This window comes from Leptonychotes weddellii, chromosome 8 (assembly GCF_054177405.1).
Source record: "Leptonychotes weddellii isolate Sample4059 chromosome 8, ASM5417740v2, whole genome shotgun sequence".
In the NCBI taxonomy this organism is placed as follows: domain Eukaryota; kingdom Metazoa; phylum Chordata; class Mammalia; order Carnivora; family Phocidae; genus Leptonychotes; species Leptonychotes weddellii.
In genome coordinates, this window is record NC_138376.1 from 90,427,848 (window position 1) to 90,440,617 (window position 12,770).

A 12,770-nucleotide genomic window follows, 5' to 3' on the forward strand; every position below is an offset into this window, starting at 1 on the left:
TACCCACTGACATTTCTGAGAATCTCACTGTCAGGGATGAAAGGTATTTTCATAAATATAATCTAGCCCAAATGCTATTATTCTATGCCTGCATCTTCTCAACAACATCCTAGAGGTTACACCGTCTACACATAACCATCACCAATGACTCACTCACTTGGTGACAGATTTAGATCTTTGGATAGCTCAGACATTTCACTTTAACATAACTTCATGTTGGAAACAGACACCATGAAGTTCAAATCTTTCCTCAGCAGCTCAGTGCTTACTTTAATCCAGTTATTGAACTTCTGTGTTTATGTATCCTTTATACAGTTGACACTTGAACAATGTGGGGGTTACAGGTACTGACCCCTGACCCCCTGCCCTGCCACACAGTTGAAAATCTGCCTATAATATTTGACTCCCCAAATTTAACTACTAATAACCTACTGCTGACTGGAAGCCTTACCAATAATGTAAACAGTTGACTAACATTTTTGTACACTTTATGTATTATATACTGTATTCTTACAATAAAGCTAGAGAAAATGTTATTAAGAAAATCATAAGGAACAGAAAATACATTTATAGTTCTGCATTTTTTGGAAAAAATCCCCATATAAGTGGACCCATGTAGTTCAAACCTGTGTTGTTCAGGGTCAACTGTATATGAAAACTGCTATGTACCAGGCATCAGGTTAAGAGCTTTATATGTATTATTGCTAATCTTCAAAATTTTAATAACAAGTCTCATAATAAGGTTATGAGGAAGAAAGAGCTTTTAAGAAAAAGTATGTGGGTAAACAAATAGCTTGGTATTTTCCAAAATTACTTACAAAGTAACTTTTGGAGCACGTTAGGTTATATGTTTCAGACTGTATCAGAGAGCTTACTCTACTCAGAGCCATTTAATTTTTTAGATACACTATCCTTTAAGAAAATTCACATAGAAAACATCAAATAGTTAATAAATTAGGAGAGATTAGTCATGACATTTTTCAAATTAAAAGCTTTACAAAGAAAACTAAACTACTTCTTCTGGCCAAGATGTAGTAACAGAAACCAGTTGTGCCCTTCTGGCTGACACAATTACAAAACAGAACAAAATATAGGAAGCAATGACTCCCAAAACACTGGACATCAGTTAATTAGGACCAGAGCCTTCTGGGAGATGGGCAAAAAAAGAGATGAGCTCTATGACTGCCAGGCCCTACTGCTTTAGGCCCCACCCAACACAGGTCAAGAGCCCTGTCCAAGCTGAAAAGACAAAGCTGGGATACTGGAAAAACCATTACATCAAAAACTAATGATGTAATGTATGTTGATTAGCATAACATAATAAAATTTAAAAAAAAAAACAAAAAACAAGACAACTAGAGTTCACAGTGCAAAGTCACCCTGACGATTCAGCTGAGTACTAATGAATAAACACAGGAGGAAACTACTTAAAGTGCATATGTGCGGGGTGGTGGTCAACCAAAACGATTAGAAGGTACAGCGCCTGAGGTTTACTTACATGGGGCCTAGAATTGTGCCTGTTTTCAAATGCCATAGTGGAAAACTTCCTAATTCACAGGGCGTCATTTAGCAGTAATTTTCATCAAAGGGCAATTGTGACTGCAGAACAAAGTTCAGGAATACAAAAATATGTGACATCCAAAAAAGGGTAAAATTCATAATGTCTAGTACTTGATCAAAAATTACCAGGCATGCAAAAAAGCAGGAAAATATAACATAAGAAGAAAAAACCAGTCAACTGAAAGTGAACCAGAACTGGCACAGACAATAAAATCAATAAACAAAGACTCTAAATTGGTTATTATAACGTTTTCATATGTTCAAAAAACTAGATCGATTATGTTAAGTAAAGACATGGAAAACATAAATATTATCCTGAATGGGATTAAAAGCAGATTAGAATTTGCAGGAGATTAGTGAATTCGAAGATACAGCAATAAAAACTATCCAAAAAGAAAGAGAAAAAAAGGCAAATGAAAAAAACTCAAGCACATCAGTGAGCTGTGGGATTTCTTTGAGACTGAACATACATTGTAATTAGAATCCCTAAAGTGGGGAGGGAGGGATAAATATTTTGTAGAAAACTGGCCAATATGTTTCCAAACTTGATGAGAACTATATACCCACAGATCTAAGAAGACCAGAGTACCCCAAGGACAAGTAACATGAAGAAAACTAAACCAAGGAACATCTTAATCAAATGGCTTAACATCGGTGATAAAGAGAAAATCCTAAAAGTAGTCAGAGAACAAAGATAAACTCATTCAGAGAGAAAAAGGTAAACATCTCATCTGAAATAATGCAAACAAGACAGTACTTTAAAGTATTACATTAAAGTATTAAAATTTAAAAGCTATCAATCTAGCGAATTTTTTTACCCAAGGTAAATTTAAAGCAAAATAACAACTATCAACCTAGATCCTTCACCTAATGAAAATATCAAGGACAGAGGTGAAACAGGCTTTTTTGAAAACTTGAAAGCTGAAAGAATCTATCACAGCACACTTCAACTACAAAAAATGATAAAGGAACACCTCCAGGCAAAAGGAAAATACCAAATGAAAACCTGGATCTACACAAAAGAAAGAAGAGCACCAAAAATGATAACTACATGGACAAATAAGTTACTGTTCTTATTATTTAAATCTCTTTAAAAGATAATAGACTGTGTAAAGCAAACAAACACACCAACAAAGCCACAATGTACTGTGGGGTTTATATAGTCTTTGTAGAAGTAAAATGTATGACAAAATAGCTCACAGATTGGGAGAGGAAAACTGGAAGTATATTTTCATAAGATTATTATTTTTTTTTTTTTCTGGAATGTATTCTTGACTTGCTCCACATTTCGTAAGATTCTTATGTTGTACATGAAGCAGTACAGTAATACAGTACTGCCTAAGGGTAGACTACTGCACTTTAAAGATGTATATTATAAACTCTACAGTAACCACTATAATAACTCAATAAAGAGTTATAGTTAATTAAGCCAACAAAGGACATAAAGGGAATTATTCAAAAAAGTACTCAACTAACTCAAGAGAAAAAAAGGTGGAACAAAACAGATGGGACAATTAGAAAACAAACAGCAAGATGGGAGATTTAAACTCGAACATATCAATAATCACAAAATGTAAATGGTCTAAATAACTCCAATTAAAAAGCAGACACTGTCAGAATGGATAAAAAGAAAGATTCAACTACATGCTACCTACAAAAACAAAACAAAACAAAAACCACTTTAAATATAATGACACAGTTCTGCAAACCTTACTCCTAAAACCAGTTAGATCTAGAAGACTTATAATTGCTGATTATTTTCTTTTTTTAAAAGTGAAGTATAGTTGACATATTAGTTTCAGGTGTGTAACAATGACTGCATATAACATACTGATGTGTATATGTTGTGAAATGATCTCCTCAATAAGCCTAGTTAATATCATCTTATTACATTTCTTGAACATTATTGGTTTATGCAAGTTTTCCATTTCTTTTTGAGTCAATTTTGCTATTCCTTTAAAATTATCCATTTTCTTTTATGTGTTCAGATTTATTGATATGTTTCTAACAATAATTTAAAACCTCTCTCTATATCACTTTTTATTCCTAAAATTTTGAGTCTTTCTCTTTTTCCCTGATTAGTAGAACTAGAGATTTATCCATTTGATTAATTTCTGCCCTTAGTTTTATTATTTCCTTTGTTCTCTTTTATGTTTACTATTCTTTTACTGGCCTTCTTAGGTTAAACATTTAAATCACTGTCTTTCCTCCTTTCCTTCCTTCCTCTTCCCTACTTTTCTTAATAAAAGAAGAAAAAGACATGAGAAATGGTGATAGAGTCGAACGTATTATATTTGCAGTTCTAGTAGAAACAGAAAGAAATACAATATTAGAAGAGATAAAGACCAAGAATTTTCCAAAACTGATGAAAAACATCAAACTGCAATCAAGAAGTACTTCAATCCCCAAGAATACCAAATATGATGAAAATCACACATAGGCCCATTATAGTAAAACTGCTGAGAACAAATGGAAAAAATGACCAAATCCAAAAAATAACAGAGTGCATTCAATCTGGCAGCAATAAGACTTGTGGATGACTTCTTAAGAGAAACCAGAGACAATGGAATAATATCTTCAGAGTGCTGAAAGAAAATAACTACCAATCAGAAAGTATATATCAACCAAAAATATCTTTTACAAACAAGGTGATATTCACAGTGGACAAGAGATGGAAACAACCTAAATGTCCATCTACCAATAAATGGATAAAGAAAAATATCATATATACATACAATGGACTATTACTCAGTTTAAAAAAACAGAAGAAAATTCTGTCATAGGCTACAACATGGATGAACATTTAAGACATTACACTAGGTGCAATAAGCAGTCATAAAGGGACAAACATTGCATAATTCCACTTTTATGAGGATTTAATGGGGTTTAGGACATGCCACTCCCAAATATGGCACCTTGGCCATACTGAGTGTTTTAAGCCACAGGAGTTTAAGAAAATGGCAAAAGCAGAAAGGTCACTGTGACCTCCTCCTCACCCTTGCCCTTCTTCCATAAACAGATCACAAAAATCTCAAGCGGAGGGTGCCTCCCTAAACCCTCTGGTTTAGGGAAAGGTGCATCCCTATCTCTGAAGACTACAGGACACAAAGAAGAATCCTACCAAGCAAACCTTGCTAAATTTCCCCCAGTTTACTATACAATTACTTCATACTCCTTAACCTAGCATATTCCTCCATGACTGTCCATTCTTCAACAAGCCTACTTGGGGTTTTTACTTCCCCAAAGGCTCCTGAGTCACATAAAAAACTTGTATTAAATAAATCTGTATGCTTTTCTATTGTTAATCTGTCTTTGTCAGTTTAATTTCCAGATCCAGCAAAGGAACCCTAAAGGGCCGAGGCCGAGGAAAACATTTTCCTCTCCTACAATACCAAAAAAAAAAAAAAAGTGGTCAAACTTATAGAAGCAGAAAGTAGAATGATCGTTTCCATGGGCTGGAGTAAGGGGGAAATGAGTTGTTACTGAATGGGTACAGAATTTCAGTCATGCAAATTGAAAAAGTTCTAGAGATCTAACGTAAAAAAAAATATGCATAAAGCTAAAACTGTACTGCATATTTAAAGATGTGTTAAGAGGATAGGTTTCATGTTATGTGATTGTTTTCATCAAAGAAGAAAGAAAGAAAGAAAAAGAAAGAAAGAAAGAAAGAAAGAAAGAAAGAAAGAAAGAAAGAAAGAAAGGAAGAAAGAAAGAAAGAAAAGATGAGAGCTGGAGAAGCTTCTGGGTACCCACCGAGTCCCAGCCATTCCTTTTGTCCAGGAATTGACTGAAACAGATGGTGAGGTCCTGACCAGATTGGGTACTGTCACTACAACATAACAAGAAAGGAACTGAGTAGAATACTTAACAAATATGGCCTTTATTAATCAGAAAATAGGTTTAAAAAATTAAGTCAAAACTGAAAAATCAAGATGCTGCTACAAAACCTATGTTACTAAAGGAAATACTGGCCCTAGACAGACTGCAGTGATCCTGTCCCTGATCCAGTGAACAAATAAGAGTATGTACAAATTCAGTCTCTAGATGAAAAAATACAAAAAAGCAAAAAAGCATGTATCTTTTGAGATAGGTTTAGAGCAGGCTCCTTTTGAGAAGGTTCCTTTCTCAAAGGTTCCTTTCTCAAAGTTTGGTTTCTGAAAAGTTTCCATTGTGAGTTTTAATATCATTAATGGCTTTTAAAGCCATTATGGATCCTACCACCAAATGAATTATGCTCAATAGCCATGTTAAATAATTTATCAGAAATGGTTATCAGAGACATCCCCCATGCATTACCAAAATAAAAAGTGAGAGGGGGGCTGAAATAAAGGCACAGGTGGTCAAAGGTCTAGGGTGGGAAGACAAAGACCAGTGAGATTTTAATTTTTTTAATTTTCCATGTATTTCCTTTTTCCCAAACTGTTTCAAAAGAGGGCACATAAAAGGAAAAACTTACAACCATGTGGAAATTTATCCCCTATTCCACTAATTCACATTTTCAAACTACTTCTAGTACTATAAACAAGGGATAAAACACAGTTTTGAAGAACCTATCTCCTCACCCATAACTTCCAAAATCAACTTTCACCCATTTTGGGACAATACAAAATATGGCCCTGGGCTTTAATTTTGAAATGTAGTTCTAAATATACTTTGTCAGTATTTTTTAATTTGATGGAAAGAGGATGATTGTATTAAAGACAAGGCAGGTGGGCCTGCCAACCAAAGCTAAGTATATTAACTTGAAAATACTCCCAAGGTATATTAAAAGGATCCTTATGCACTTATCTACAAGTCTTAAGATTCTGTAAATAATGAAGAATCGATAATAAAGAATAATAAAGAAACAGCCATTGTTCTTGGTTCCTGGGAAGGAGACTCTAAATCCTTGGGAGTGTTTGTTATTCATAAGCCCTCTGGAAGACACATGCATTTACGCTAATGTGGGACTCATGGGCCCTAGATAACAGCTTTAGGATGGGGACTGTTCACCAAAAAACCAACCACATAACTAGAGGGTTGTGACTTTGAGCCAGTCCAACTTCCAGGGAAAGAAGGAGGCTGGAGACTGAGTTCAATCATGTGGCCAATGATCTGATCAATCAATCATGCCTACACAATGAAACTCCAATAAAAATTCTGGGAACTAGCCAGATTTGTAGCCAGTCGGTTAAGACGTGTGGGTGGCCTGGGGATGCTACCTTCAAACTGGCATCTGAAGTTACGTAGTCTTGCTGGGGACTATGTGCCCTTAAATCTGTGGAGTCTGATGCTAACTTAGGGTATTTAGTGTTAAAACTGAATTGCAGTACAGTAGATGGGACTGAAACAGAATATACAAGATTCTTGGAACAACACAGGTTTGAACTGCATAGATCTACTTACATGCAGATTTTCCCAATAAATACAGTACAATACGATTAAATGTATTTTTCTTCCTTATGATTTTCTTAATAACATTTTCTTTTCTCTAGTTTGCTGTAAGAGTACAATATATAATACATACAACACACAATGCATGCACTGATTGACTATGCTATCAGCAAGGCTTCAGGTCAACAGGAGACTATTAGTACTTAAGTTTTGGGAAGTCAGTAGTTATACATGGATTTTCAACTGTGCAGGGGGTCAGGATCCCTAACCCCCACGTTGTTCAATGATCAACTGTGGATTTAGAAATTAATTCTAAAATACTATATGCCTAGGTATAAACAACCAAAAAAAAACTTAAATAGAAATGAACTATTAAAACTGTACTTAAAGGCTCAAATCAGCTGATAAAATAATCAAATCTCACTTCAACACCTGTGATGGAAAATAACTACTCTTGCATTATGGGGTCCCTCTCAAAGTAAAAGACATGTACTATAAATTGCGATGAACAAAATCTCACATGTTAATTGATCAAATCTGTAAGGCTGGAGTTTCAATAATTTTTAGTAACTATGGTATGCACATCTTGGCTTTGCTTTGAGAAATCTGATCATAAATCTTAGCTTAAAAAGCAGAGGAATTAGAAGGACATTATGAATTCAATAAAAAAAGTATGCACACTATACCAAAGAATGCATTACTAATTTTAAAAGCTTACTAGTACAATTACAATATGATTTTATTTTCAAACGCAATTAAATAAGAAACATATATACCGCAAATTGCAATAACAAAATGAGAATTCCTCTCTATGCTGCCAGTGTCATTTACTAATAGCGTTAACTTACTATGTCATTGCAGAAGGTATAAGGGTTTCCTCTCTGGATCAGTCTCAAGTGCATTGACTTACCCCTAAATTTTATCTGATCAATCCAGTAGCAAAAGCTAAGCAATTACAAAAAGGCAAACTATTAGAAGAACTACTAGTACCAGTAACAGCACAGGTTAACCAGCAACCTTAACAATTTTTCCATTAAAAATGAAGCTATTTCTCGAGTGAACGGTGGTGAGTACCTATTATGAGTAATGAAATGTATAAGAAACAGTCTCTTCTGTGAGGGGGCTCAGAGTCTACTGAGGAAAGACAAACACAGAAACATAACTATTATTTTACAAATCACGTATCTGTGGCTACTATTTGCTAATGGTGCGTATGCATCGGGCCCTATTAGGGCTTTTACATACATTCAATGATTTAATCCCCACTCTCTAAAACTTAGGTATAAGAAGGGCACTGCATAGATGAATGAGACTGGATAAAGAACTGCAAAACCGAGAAACTTGAATTATTTTGGATTATTTCCTTAGTACCCTTCTGCAGTATAAAAAATTAGGAAATATCAATTTTTAATAGATTATGTTGGTAATTATATGCATTTCTCACTAGCACAGACTATTTATGTCCCCCCACCAAATTTATATATTAAATCCTAATGCCCAATGTGATGATATACGGCGGCTGGGGGCCTGTGGGAGGTGATTAGGTCAGGAGAGTAGAGCCCTCATGAATAGGATTAGTGCCTTTATAAAAGAGGCCCCAAGGAATTCCCTTGCTCCTTTTTACCATGTGAGGTTACAGCAAGAAAACAGCCATCTATGAAATAGGAAGAAGGCCCTCACCAGACAATAAATCTGCTGGTGCCTTGATCTTGGAATTCTCAGTCTCCAGAACTGGGAGAAATAAATTTCTGTTGTTTATAAGCCACCCAGCCTATGGTATTTTATTATAGCAGCCCAAATGAACTAAGATACCTATTAACTTATAGCAAATGGAATGGTAATTATAATGGTGTTCAAAAAACAATAAAAGCCAATTAATTCTAATTGTTTGAGAGAGAGTGCATCCATATTAATAAAATTTTGAATTTCAGTCTGTTTAAAAAAGTATTAATTTCAAGTATGTACAGTGAATCAAATTCTAAGTGTACAAAATATATATCCATTGGGGTCTATATCCATACATAAAACTCACTTGTACTAGAAATATCTAATATTTTTAAATAGCTTTTTCATAAAATCAATCAAAAGTATCTTCTAGAATCTTCATTCATTTATCAAGTATACAAGTGATGCCAGAGAAGCAGAGCCTCAAGAGGGAGGGCCTTAGGCCACTGCCAACAGGGTTCTTGATTTTGTGTGAGAAAGAATTCAAGGGCAAGCCATTTAGGGAAAGGGGCAAAGATTTATTAAGTACAGAAATAAGAAAGCTTCTACTTCACGAAATAGTGGTCTCTCCTCCCAGGTGAGCAAGACCTCCCCACCCTTTGCCTCTAATGAAACGTTTTCTTTTCTTTTTCTTTTTTTAAGATTTTATTTATTTATTTGACAGAGAGAGACAGTACAAGCAGGGGGGAACAGCAGAGGGAGAGGGAGAAGCAGGCTCCCCACTGAGCAGGGAGTCCAATGCAGGTCTGGATCCCAGGACCCTGGGATCATGAACTGAGCCAAAGGCAGACGCTTAACTGACTGAGCCACCCAGGCACCCCTAACAGGATTTTATAAATTTTTTTTTTTTTTTTTTTTTTAATTAGCTAACCACACAGGAAGGAGCTTACTCTTTAACTTTGGGCCTATCATTCATATTGGGCAATTAGTTTCTCCACTGTCTTAGAGTTTTGGAATTACCCACATGGAGCAATTTTAAGAATGTCTAGCATATGTGGCTTTTACTGCTGGACAGAGTGGGGTCTTGTGGTTTCCCATGAGTCGGATCTTGTGACTCTTTTTTTGGCTTCCTGATTTTTAGGTTAAGGGTCAGCCTAAAATCAAAATGGCTTTACTCTGGTCAACTTATCTCTCAAGTTCTTCTTTCCTCCTGCCTCCTGCCTCAAGTGTTAAGCATATACTATGTGCCAGGCTCTGTTCAAGATATTGGGAACATAGCAGAGAACAAAAAGTTCAGATGTCTGTTCTCTAGTTTATACTCCAGTAGTTCCTGCTTAATACTGGTAAATATTTAAGCAAAATCTTTTGAAATTTTGACTATTAAATACATTTAAATGTTTGAATTAGAATTTAATTTTAAGGCTAAAATGTCTACTACTTTATCCCATATAAGCACATGAAAATAAGCAGTAACTGGCATTAAGAAAACAATGCCTCCTCAAATGATTTCCCCATTACCATGACAGACAAGTTTAACCATCCCTAAAATATACATAAATTATGTAGAACCAATATATATCAAGGATAATATAATTAAGTAATATTAACATTAATTGCTCAAAATAATCAGGAGACTGTCTATTAAGTATAAAAAAATTTTTTCAGAACTTTGGTACTCAAAAATACAAAATTTTTTGGCCTGTCTTCCAAAATTTCTAAAATGTTTATCTGTAGGTCATTTAATTTTAAACATTCATGATTTTCATAGTTTTTGTCTTCAGATCTAACTCACATACATTAGTTAAAATATTAGCACTTTAAAGTACCTTCCCAATTTGATAGTTTCCAAGTGTAAAACACAAAGATACAGCTTGTAGTTTTGATAATTCATTAGCATTGCAGCTAACTTTCTACATGTATAAAGACAGAAAGGAGATTCCAAATGAGTTACTCTAATGTAAACAGGAAGGTGGTAGAAAACAGAACGAAGGACCAACAGACCAACCCTCAGTTCTCACAGAGGATCTTAGAGGGGGTGGGATGAGGGAGGGACAGACATGAGACATCAATGTATTTGTAAGATTCTATTTCTTAAACTCTAAGTAGTGGATACAAAGGTATTTGTTTTCACAATCTACGTTTCTGTATGCCTGAAATATATAGTAATTTAAAAAAACAGACTCACCGATCAATTACAATTTCTTTCTGTCTCAGCAGTCCTTCTTTTATTTTCAGCACTGATTCCCACTTATTGAAATCCTGATAGCCAGAAGGTGAATAACTTTGACGAGACGATCCAGTCAAAACCTGCACAAATATATTTATACTATTAGTACACTGAAAGTGTCTAAAGGGAATATTTCAATGATATCTAATATTTTCCTAATGATTTTCATTAAAAAAGGGAGAACTCTCCCTTTGATTTTTTTTTTTTTTAAGACTGTCTGAAATCACACTTGCGAATACAAAGTAACTTGAAGAATTTCAAGGAAGTTCTGAAGTAAAAGTACAAGTCTAATGAATTGGTGACAATAGAATATTTAATCTGGCTTATTATAACACTATAAATAAGATCTTATTATCTTGTGGAAACTTTCTGGAAATGAGAGATTAATCACTCACTGCCTAAGGAAGAACTACAATAAGAAAATGTTCCATGGTTAGACTAGACAAACATTATAGGAAAGGTTTCCACAAGGAAATAAAAATAGTACCTGTAGTATGCAGATTTCAAATTGTCATCCAACACATCACATTTATTTACATTAAACTTTCATAAGCAAAAATATTTTCACAAAATAGTAAACATATTTATAGAAAATATGACTTAAACAGGTATAATCTGGGTGGGTGATTACTGGCCTCCAGTGTAAATTACATACCTAACTTAGAAAAAAATCTGCTTAGAATTTAAGAGAAATTTCAAATATTTAAAACAAATCAACACTGATAAAAACCAATATGGCAGATATCCTCAAATTCCTATGACTGAAACAAAAAAAGAAAACCTTAATTGACTAATAGTCATAGATTGAATTGTGTCTCCTCAAAAAGATATGTTTAAGTCCTAAGTCCCAAGTACCTCAAGATGTAACCTTCTTTGGGAACAGGGCCTTTACAGATATAGTCAAGTTAATATGAAGTCATTGGGGTGGGCCCTAATCCAATATGACTGGTCTCCTATGTAAAGGGGAAGTCTGACTACAAATAGACGCAGAAGACGACTATGTAAAGAGATACAGAAAGAACACCATCTGAAGATGAAAGCAGATATAGTAGTGATACATCTACACACCAAGCAACACAAATGACTGTCAGGAAACCACTAGAAATGCAGCTTGGAACAGATTCTTCTTCACAAGCCTCAGAAGAAAACAACTCGGCCAACACCTTGGTTTTGGACTTCTAACTTCCAGAACTGTGAGACAATAAATTTCTGTTGTGTAAGCTACCCAAGTTTGTATCCTTTGTTATGGCAGCTACAGGAAACTAATACAACTGGTAAGTCAAGTAGGAACATAAGTTCCTTGGCAAGCTAAATAACCCTACAGAAACACTCCAAAGCAACTTTAGGAAAATTCAAATGTGCAGTGATATTTTTATCCTTTGTTTTCCAAAGATGTTACTGGCAAGACCTACTTCTGAATAAACCACTAATTTTGTGACATCAACTAGTCCTGGATTAACCCCTTAAATTATGATTTTCAAGTAATACTAGGATAGGATGTTTCAGGCAGAAGTCAGACAAAACAAGATGAACAGACTAGGAAGGACAGAAACCAGGAGATAGCAGGGTACATAACTTGTCATATGCGCAGATATTTGGAGTGTAAGTGACATAGGGTTATAGGGGCAGCTTAGTCAGAGATCCTGTGTCTGAATTTCACTTTTTCCTTTGCCTAACATACAACCCAGACTAATAATAAGCCATATGCCCTAGTACAGACATGTTAGTTGCTACAATAATGAAGTGTTTTTTACTGTGGTTGGTAACTAGCTGTTGCCCAACTAGCTGGACCCCCTGAAGGTCCTCTCCACTATTCAACAAATAAAGAGTTCTTGGCATTAAAAAAGGGCTTTCAAGATGCTCCATCCATAAATGGCATCCTTTCTGATTGCTTGGTTCCCTACACTGCACTAGTCAACCCTCCAAAATTTTCCCATCTCAATAC

The 12,770-nt window shown here is 34.9% G+C and overlaps 1 protein-coding gene across 2 annotated transcripts in view; it reads right to left on the reverse strand.

Moving 5' to 3' along the window:
* The window catches only part of CEP85L (centrosomal protein 85L), a 163,183-nt gene that overhangs the window by 71,902 nt on the left and 78,511 nt on the right, over window positions 1-12,770 (reverse strand). For both annotated transcript variants that reach the window (XM_081828873.1, XM_081828874.1), the window contains exon 3: window positions 10,784-10,905. In XM_081828873.1, the coding sequence (XP_081684999.1) occupies window positions 10,784-10,905 (122 nt within the window). The remainder of the gene's footprint in view (window positions 1-10,783; window positions 10,906-12,770) is intronic.